Source organism: Urtica dioica, chromosome 2 (assembly GCF_054948205.1).
Source record: "Urtica dioica subsp. dioica isolate 48M chromosome 2, U.dioica_male_clone48M_v1_H2, whole genome shotgun sequence".
NCBI lineage: Eukaryota > Viridiplantae > Streptophyta > Magnoliopsida > Rosales > Urticaceae > Urtica > Urtica dioica.
Window position 1 is genome coordinate 54593165 of NC_142757.1, and position 10404 is coordinate 54603568.

A 10404-nucleotide genomic window follows, 5' to 3' on the forward strand; every position below is an offset into this window, starting at 1 on the left:
GCTTTAATAATATAATAATGAAAAATAGTGTTTTTTTTTGTGTGAAATTAGTGTTGTGGGTGGAATTGGGAAAAAAATTGGTGCTAAACATGCACAAAAATTTGTGTAGTTTGTTTGAAATTCCGGGGAAACCGGACGGAAACCGTTTTTTTCAAAGTCCCGGTACCGGTATGTACAAAACCGTTCACTTTCCGTTTTTTCTTGGATTCCGAGGAACCGTTCCGGTTTCCGGGGAAACCGTCCACTTTCCGACAGTCTTTAGACAATTTTTACGCATACCGACGGAAACTTACCGGTAAGTGATCAAATACCGGTCAAATACCGACAATTCTTAAAATTTGATGATATTAGTGTTCTTCACGAAATTTATCGTTAGTTTTTGATAGTTTAGTTCAAATTATTTCTTTTATGTTGAATTTGAACTATGGTATTTAGTGGATTGTGTTGAACTTTATCATTTTGGTTTGTACTATTGAACTTTGTGTTTGTAATTTGGTAATGTATTAAAATATTGTACACTATTTTTAATTTTATGAATTTTATCCTACGTACTATGCATGTTTTTTGTATATTTTTTTTCTGGATTCCTCTCGGTAAATACGGTATTTGACGGTATTCTTCAACGATAACGGTAAGTTCAACGGTACCGGTTTCCTTTTTTTTCCTACTTTCCCCGATATTCCTTTACGGTACCAACGGTTACCAGTAAATTCTGAACCTCAGAACGATAACGGTAACGGTATTTAAATCATTGTTCAACATCAAATTTGATATTAAAGTTGGAGATGCCCTAAAGTAATGGTAGACTGAATATTGATTCTCTGACAAGGCAAGAGTAACAAGTCAAAAAGTCTATCTTTTAGTATTTGATTAAAAAACGAGCCCTAAATTGAATTACGTGGGTTCCAAAGTATTTGATTCGACAACAAGCATTGATAATTACATATGAGTACATAATAATTTAATTTTTTAAAGGAAATAAATTAATAATTCAACAAGGAAAACCTAGAAGAACTGGATCCCAGCCTCTACTTGATCAAATTGGCCGAAAATTACAATGCGACAATATCTTTATCAACTTTTGTATTTCTTTTCAGAGCACTATTTATGTTTGATTGTTGGTTATTTCTTCCTAAAAAGTAACTCACACTGATACAAGTTACAAAACTTTTGCGAGTAATAGAGTTTCATCTATCATATAACAAATAAAGAAAGAAATAAACCATTTTCTACTATTCTTTTCGGACTAATTTACAAAACAAACACATTTTGCTGAAAGAACTAAAAAAAAAAAACACTACCTAAACTGAAAACTATATCTCAGGTGCGCTCTTCTGAGTCGTCATCGGTGCTAATCTTGGGTTAAGGTTTGACATACTTTGGATTATATCTGCGAACGATGGGCGTTGCGCCGGATCGCTGCTTGTCGCCAAGAAATGAATATATCAAAATATAAAATTATATGTACTAAAAAATTAAGAAAATTTACAAGTACCTTTTCCAACAGTCTAGGATGATCGAGGCTATTTGGGGTTCGACCTTTTCGGGGAGCTCTAGTCTTCTATCCATGAACCCAACAATTCCAACGACCTTTAAATAGATTTTAAATAAATTGATTAATCTTCTTGACATGCATATATTCATAGTAGATTTGAGGTCTAAAGACAGAGAATAATAAAAAATAAAAAAAAAAGACCTGTAAAGGGTTTAAGTTGCTCCATGGAATGGATTCGGTCATTAGTTCCCAGAGGATGACACCGAAGCTGTATACATCGGACCTGTTTCGAATTTGAAAAAGCGAAAGAAAGATAAATTCACAGGTTAATTGTTTAGTAAAAAGAATGATAATTTCTCGATCGAAATCTCCTAGTGTTAAGAGACACACTTCTCGTTCGAAGGCTCGTTTCGGAGGACTTCTGGGGCCATCCATTGAGGCTGCATTTTCAGATAAACAAGACTTTGGTTAGGAAAAACTCTATGTCATAAGCAGCCTTTTTTTTTTTTTTTTTTTTTTGTTTTAAAAAATTTATTTTTGGCCACTCTAAGGAAAATAGTGTATGAACTATAATTAAAGTATTAGTTTGAGCAAAATAGTCATCAAACTACTAATAATATAACCTTTTTTAAGAATTTCAAAACCTAAACAACTCAAGACATATATATGAATTCTGCGACTTGTTTTTTATTTTAAAAAGTATAATTTAAACAAACTTTACCTCTAAAAATCCAAAAGTGCTTAGGAAAACATTTAAAAAAATATATATTTGCATAAAGAACTAAAATATTACAAACTTTTTTTACACTAATATCTTAGTTAAGAACTATTGGCACTAAATAGCATTTGTTATCTTGCGTGAGACAGAGAGAGTGAAGCACTATGAGAATGGATAAAAGAATAAATACAGGAAAGAATATAAATAAAAAAACATATAAAAAAATCGCTCACCGTTCCTCTTCCTGATTTCGTGGTCAAGAAAGTTGCATTTTTCAACCTGGACAGCCCAAAATCTCCAACCTTGTGACAATGGTACAAGATATTGATCAACAAACTTAATTGTATAATACATATTTTTTATAATCGCTGTAATTACATTTTTATAGCATACCTTAACAGTCCATGTCTTGTCAACAAGCAAATTAGAAGACTTGAGATCTCTATGCACTATCGGCGGATTTCTTCGGTGCAAATAGTTCATCCCTCTTGCCTGAAAAAAAAAATGAAAAAAATCTCTATAATGTCTTGCTCAAAAAGTTCTCAAAAACATATTAACTTAGTGAATATGAAAAAAAAAGACACTCACAACATCGAGCGCCATTCTCACACGGCGTCTGATGTCTAACGACTGGTTGTTCTTGTGAAGTGTTTTGAAAAGACTTCCCCTATTAATAATTAATAATTTAATAAACAAAAAAATTCAAAACCGTTGATTTCTCATATCCCCAAAATACCTCGGCAAGAATTCGGTGATGATTGCGAGCCTTTCTTGCGAATACGCTGCTCCCATGAACAACAATACATTCGGATGTCTCAGCCTCTTCATTATGTCGATCTGAAAGATCGCACAGGCAAAGAACGATGAGATACTATAACTCGATAAGAAATTAAAAAGCTCGGAGATATGAAACAATACCTCTTTTTTGTAGTCTTGTAAAGTTCCCTCGCTATATTCGTTCTTCAAATATACTTTAATCGCAACATCCTGATCAGGAAAAAAAAATTATATATATGTATATACAAAAAAAAAAAAAAAAAAAAGAAGCTAATAATACACACCGATCCATTCCAAATCCCACGATAAACGACGGCATAGAAACCTGAAAATTTTACAAGAAAGTATCAAGAGTATAATTACTTAAGTAAATAATGACCCATTTATATTTAATGTACAAAGTTTTGTACTACCTTGTCCAATCTCGTCTCCCATGTGAAGGTCTTCCCAGTGAATCTCGCAATCAACCACGGCTCGGCTTCCGCGGTCGACGCTCCCTTCGGAGCTCGAAAGCTGTTTGCTTTGTCTCTGAGCCTCTTCGTCTTCCGATTCTTTCGCGTCCCCGTTGCTCTTCTCGTCGATGAGCTCGAAAATGGCCGGTCCCGAGTCGTTCATTGAGGCGTCATTATTATTATTATTATTATTATTATTATTATTGCCCAAGACAGAGTTGGGTTCGCTCGAGGCTTTTTCTTTCCTCGCCGTGGAATCGTCTCTCCTTTGATCGGTCTCTTCTTCTTCGTCATCTTCTTCGATGGCTTTGTTTCCCTTTATCTGTAGCTTCGCCAACACTTTCGCCGCCTACAAAACCAAGTATTTCAAACATAACAAGATAAACTTTTTTTATATACGAAAATCATCAAGACTCAGAAACGGATACAAGATCTGAAGAACATCCGCACTGTGGTATGAAAGTCATGCTAAATGTATAATTTTTATGTTCGACCGTTTGCGAAATAAGTAATTCAGAAACGTGTATAAATAGCCGTCGTTGTGTTGAGTTAAAGAAACACGAATTGGGTAAAAAAAAAACTGTCAATTGTAATTTTTTCGTTGACAGTGAAGATCAGAAGCTGAACCTAGGTCATTTACGGCTGAACCAGGGTAAAAACATTGTATGATTCTTAACTTTCTGTTATCTGGATTGATTGAGCGCGATCGGAAGGTTTCTTCGAGTTCAAGCTATCTCTGTTTTGAGAACTTGAAACTGGGAATTTTCATGACTTAACAAAGGTTCATAAAGTTCATGATTGGTTTTTAAACAGAAACATCGAACCCCGATCAGATAAACACATGGATCATAAATTACCAGATTGGAAACAGAGGCGGCGATGACATCTGGGGCGATCGGCGGCCTCGGATTCCTCTTGATGTTCTTGAGCTCGGAAGCCCGGTCTCCTCTCTCGTCTCGGTGTCCGTTGACCACTTCGCCGTCGCAGGCCACGACAATCACTCCGGCGAGCTCGCCGTCCTCGAAGAGGAGGCTCTTCGTCACGAGCGCCGTGAAGACCTTGCCGGACCGCTTCTTCATCGGGAATTGGCCGGACCAAGGCTCTCCGCTCTTCAGAACCCTGGCCACGATCTTCTGCGATAGGAGGTAATGCTCTTCCGGGACCACGATCTCCGGGAATAATCTCCGACCAACCACCTCGTAGTCTCTCCATCCGTACAGGTTTTCGGCGGAGCGATTCCTGAAAAAAAAATATATGTATAAAAAAAGAAGCTCAAGTTAGTGAGCAATTCGCTTCTTCGTCTTCAGACTTTGTTTTTTCTCCCCGGAGTACTTTCATCAAACGGTTACAGTGCAATATAATAAAAAAAAAAAAAAAAACCCAGAGAGCTAATTAACTGAGTTAGTGAGGCTTTGACCTTTCAATTGTAGGACTTTTATCGAACTATTAAAGACAGAGTAAGATAGTATAGACTATAGACATAAAAAGGGGGAGAAAAAAAAAAAAAGCGATTGGTTTCCGTTTTAACGTATGTCAATGGTGCGATAATTAAGGAACTAGTAAAAGTCAACGTATAAAGATAATGATTTAGTCAATAGATTTTTCTTAGTCCATAATCGATGATTAGTTTACCAGTAAATGATCTCTCCCGAAGAAGCTCGAAAGACGTGAAGAGCGTGACCTAGAGACTCCAATATGCTTTTGTACGGACTCCGGAACGAGAACCTCCCTTGAAACGGCGATTCATCGTAGTAATCGTCGTTTTCGGCCTCATCGTCGTCGTTTGGTGCCCTTAGCGGTCGTCGCTGGAGGTTTCGGAGCTTGTCGGAGAGCCTGGCGTGGCCGGCCTCTAGATTCCGGCAGCGGCGGAGGAGAGATTCGTATGACTCGCCGCCGGTCGCCATGGAACCGAATCGCGGCGGCGATGGAGGTTCGCCGGTGGAAGGGTGCGCAATGCGCATTCCACTAATCTCTCGTTCATTTCATTTCTCTCCCTCTATTTGTTTTATTTTTTTATATATATATATTTGTTTATATTTTTAATTGAGGCGATGGAAATTATAGTAACAGAAAGTATTAGTACTTGCCTATTAATGCCATACCAAGTACCAAATGCTTTTTATTCGTTTATTTACTTATCCTATCTTATATAGTGCTCCTTGTTTTTTTTTTTTTAATTTATTATTTAGTGTGGACTTTTTTTTTTCGGGGGCGAGCGGTAGGGATTTAGCCAAATTGAAACATAGTCGTAGTTTGATTAATTTATGGTCATTAGTCATAGCAGTTTCACGTTTTACCCATATACCCTTAATCATGCAGTTAATTATTACTCAGTTTTTTTTTTATAGAAAAAAACTCCTGACTCTTTATTAACAAAAAAATAATCGAGAAGAAAAAAAATGGTTGAAGAAGATGAAGGCGTGAAGATGACTATTAAGTATTAACAAATATTAATGATTATTAACTGCACAATTTTGAATAAAAACCTATTAACATTTATTGACGATTATTAATCACGTAATTTTAAAAACAAGCTCAGAAACCCACAAACCTATTAAATGTTACTATTGATTATTAATTAAACGCGATTTCGAAGAAATAAAGTTCAAACTTGTTGTTGATGATCTTTTCGTGTATCTTGGAACCCTAACCCCAATTCCGATCTTCGATTGTGAGTCCTACAACAAGCAATTAACGAAAACAACAAAGAAATCAAATGCCCCAAATTTGCAAATCCTAAATTGGATAATAGAGGAAATTTTGAGGTTTTCAACCTTGTGACGATCTGAAACTCTGTCACATCTTCAAAGGAACCAAAATATTAAACCTTGCAGAGAAGGAAAAAAACTCATGCCGAACACAAAAAATTCAGATGACACTGAAGAAGATAAACGAGGATTTAAGAAGAAGAAGAAGAAGAAGAAGAAGAAGAAGAAGAAGAAGAAAAGAAGGGGAGAGGCTGAAATTCTACCTCTACACGGTACTCCGATGACTTGAAGAACCACTCCGACAAACACCTACCCTCACGTCTCTCTTTTTCTTGCGCGCCTCTCTCTTTGCGATTTTTTTTAATTATTTTTTCATTTTGTTTCGCGCTTTGAGGGAGGTTGATTGAATAACGTGAAAAATGATAAAGATAGAGGAAAGAGAAAAATAGATCCTATTCATTAGGGGGATTTGATATAATTATTTAGATATTTTTAATCCTAAATTAATAAAAGTAATACAGGTATAATAATCCTATAACGTCAACTTGATAGCTATTTTTTTTTAAAAATTACAACCTTAGTTAAAATAAAATATAGTTTGAAGTGCTTTATTTCGTAACAATTCTCTTTTCTTTTCTTTCACTAGTATTTTGAATTTCGTATTATGAAGTTTTGGTTTTGGAGTTGAACGATACTTTGTATAAAATAACAAAAAAAAAATAAAATGGATATAGCATGTAGTCTCACAAAAAAAAAAAAAAAGTTAAGTTATATTATAGTATAAAGTTATATTATAACACACATTTAGTAAAGATATTTGTATTGTTCAAGTTTTTCATTCAATGAACTCTCACATCATTGACTTAAACATTAATCGTAGATTCGTAGGCTACGGCTTTGAGCACTTGATTTACACAAGGTTTTATCTCCTCTTTTCGTTTTAATTTTATGCCATATAATATATCATATCATATTCATCGTTGAGTTCAAGGAAAACCCATATATTAATCCAAGCTTTCAAACAATTTAGATTTAGGATTAATTCCTTTTTTTACCCTCTGGACTCGTACCTCGATTTCATTTCACCCCCTGGATTCGGGATTGTTGCAGAACTAATCTCAGAACTTAGACACGTGTTACAACTTGCCACTTCCGTCAGTATTTGGACGTTAAGTGGTCACGTGTTGTGAGACCCGACTTTTGTACACGTCAGATTCTGTAAAAATTTCCTCTTATCAATAAATAAAGGAAATTTTCTTCTCTCTCCGTGTTGAATGAGTTATAAAATTCACAATCTCTCTCGTTTCAGTTTATTAGAGATGTTCTCTCTATATTTTCTCGTTCCACGTTCTAAGTGAAATTTTTGAATTTCGGAAGAAATTCATAGTAAATTTGGATAAATCAATAAGGAAAAGGATTTTTGAAAGCACTTGAATGTTGGAATAAATTTAAGTGCTTGAGAACGAAGGAAATAATATTTAAGGGTGACGAAATTTCGGAATAAGGATATTCGAGTAAACTCGATATTATTTTCCGAATAAAAATTACTCGGAATGTACCCGGAGATTTAAAATCTCAAGGGTGAAAATAAATTCTGAAACCCCTTAAATATATTCAAGGTAACGAGAATTAATGAGAATTTTCTCGGCTATTTTTCGAGATTATTTTCAATTAATTAAGGACAAGATTGTGAGATTTTATTTTAAAAGGACTTATGTGCAACGTTTTGAGGGACGAAACTGAAAGAAAATCTTGCTGAGGGGTTGTCTGGAGAGATACGTGGCCATCAGGACGTGGGCCACATGTAGTTTCTGAGAACCAACCTCAAGAACCTCTTCCAGCCTTACCGGTAGCGAGAGCGGAAGAGCTGAACTACCGTATTCCTGATGTAGCCCCTGTTATAGGAGAGCAAGTGTACGAACGATTCCGGAAGCAGAAGCCACCAGTGTTCGAAGGAGGTCCAGACCCTGTAACGGCTGAGAATTGGATCAAGAAGATCCAACAGATCGTCAGCTATATGCAATTGTCCGACGCGGAGCGCGTAGCTTGCGCGATCTACCAGATGACCTCTGAGGCTCGAAGCTGGTGGGAGGTAACTGTCATGACAGAAGATGTAACGATTATGACATGGGTACACTTCATCACCCTCTTTCACGAGAAATACCTGAGCGAGGCATGTGAGGCTGGACCTTCTCCTAGAACAGTTCCTCTCGGGATTGAATCCTGAGGACACCGTCTTTCCTCCTCCTGTTGTCCTCTTCATCAGGACGAAGGGGTAAAACCTATAACAGAAGCTCAACATAGTTTTAAAGGCTTCAAGGTTCTTAACCCGCTAACCGTTTAATCCTATCATTTTATTATCTTATTAGTTAGTGGCCGAAGCCTTATTCAGTCATCTTGTCTAACTGAGGGTTTCTCTTTGTTTTAGGATTAAACGAAGAAACATAAACAATTATTCTACTAGGCACCATTCCCCTTTTGGCGCCTCAAACTTAAATCCCACTTACCCGGAATAGTTCGTCGGAGAACTCGATGAATTCCGGAGGACACTTTGCTTTACACGCCTCCCGAGACCTTTAGCACGTCCTGGAGCGTCGAGAGAACTAGAATCCGAAGTTGAAACTTCGACTAAAGTAGCTGAAAAGTTAGAAAGTGAAAAGTTGAATTTTTCCTACCCGTTCATAACCGTCAGTCCGGCAGGAGATCTGTTCGAATCTAAGTTATGGTTCAAGAACGTACCAATTCACGTTCAAGGTAGAGAGCTGATGGCTCATCTGATTGAACTTGAAATGGTTGACTATGATGTTATACTCGGGATGGATTGGTTAAGCAAGCATCACGCGGTGATTAACTGCAATAAGAAAGAAGTTAAGTTTCAAGCTCCTGGGAGTGAATCGTTTTACTTTCATGGGTCATCTCGGAAACCAGCCCTTCCAATGGAAGAGAGCGGAGACACTAGGCCAAGAACCTACGCTAGTGCGGTTCAAAGGGCGTTGAGGATCGACGCTTGGCATGGAGACGTGGCAGTTTCTGCTCCAACCCCTCTTACTATAGTGCCGCCACCACAAGCTGGTTCGAATACAGGGAATCAGTTCAAGAGGAATCGTTTCCAGCAGCAGTCAGGACGCCGTAATCCGACGAACTATGGAAATCAGCCTCAACAGAGGAATCAGTCGGGAGGCGGAAACTCGTATGGAAAAGGTAAGCGCTTCCAGAAAGGTGACCAGAACGTCGATAACAAGCGCGCCAGGCCTGACAATCAGAACATCCCTCAATGTGCGAAGTGTGGGAACCGACATCCAGGCGAGTGCCGAGCCAATAATGTTACCTGTTACAATTGTGGCCAAGTGGGACATTATTCCAGGACTTGTCCAAACCCGAGACAAGGAGATGTACCAGCCAAGGCCCCACCGAAAGCAAATGCTCGAGTGTTCACTATTCGTGAAGATGATGTGCGTGCAGGAACATCTACTATCATCCCGGAACCAAAAACCCCCAAATTCGAATCTTAGAACCCTAGATTTCGAATTCAAGTTGAGGAAGAGATTATCACCTTATTCCCGTGAAATTCAGCCTCCTCAGTGTGCTCTCAAACCTTCCCCGGCGTCTCTTCCTCAGGCGGTGGTCACGGCGAGCTCGCGGCGGCGTCGCTTCGCTCGGTCGAGGCGCACGCGATGGCTCGGCACCAGGTGACGCGCGAAGGCGAGAGAGAGAGAGAGAGAGAAAAAAGGAAAGGGCGAGAGACGGTGGCGGCGTGGGTTGAGCGACCGAGAGAAATGGCTCGGTGATGGTTGTCTGGGATTTTTTTTTTTCTTTGTCTGGTCCTTTTTGGCCGAGTGACGCGAAGAAGATGAGGGAAAAAGAGAGAGAGATCGAAAATGAGAGTGAGAGAGAAGGAAATGAAATCCACGTGGCAAGTCCCTCTTGAGCCACTTATCGCCTGAGCTTTTCCTTTATCTACAAGGAGAGGGATTTAAGGGGTGAGTCACACCGACTCAGCAAGCAGGATATCTAACCTAGCACTACATGAGATGCATGGTTGCAGATGATAAAATGCAGATAACAGCAGGTGATAGATTCAGAAGAATAAAGAAGTTCAATCATTCAAACAGGATAACAAAAATATCATTCAATCAACATAGACATATTCAGTTTTAGAACCCCGTTCTAAAACAATCAAACACATGATCATATAGGAATCCGGCTAACAACCGTCTTCCTAGAAACTCATCCATCTCGCTCATACCGGCGCCT

General features: G+C 38.1%; 1 protein-coding gene across 1 annotated transcript; it reads right to left on the reverse strand.

The window, feature by feature from the left end:
* Nucleotides 1–1208: 1208 nt before the first annotated feature.
* Nucleotides 1209–5647, reverse strand: LOC149405777 (PAS domain-containing protein tyrosine kinase family protein). Its single transcript, XM_089608049.1, has 13 exons — nt 5075–5647; nt 4300–4681; nt 3404–3791; nt 3275–3315; nt 3132–3200; nt 2950–3050; nt 2802–2880; nt 2607–2705; nt 2447–2515; nt 1886–1935; nt 1697–1778; nt 1496–1590; nt 1209–1419 (listed from the first exon to the last, which is right to left on the reverse strand). Exons 1-13 carry the CDS (start codon nt 5401–5403, stop codon nt 1314–1316), a joined length of 1890 nt encoding a protein of 629 aa, XP_089464175.1. The 5' UTR covers nt 5404–5647; the 3' UTR covers nt 1209–1313.
* Nucleotides 5648–10404: the final 4757 nt, after the last annotated feature.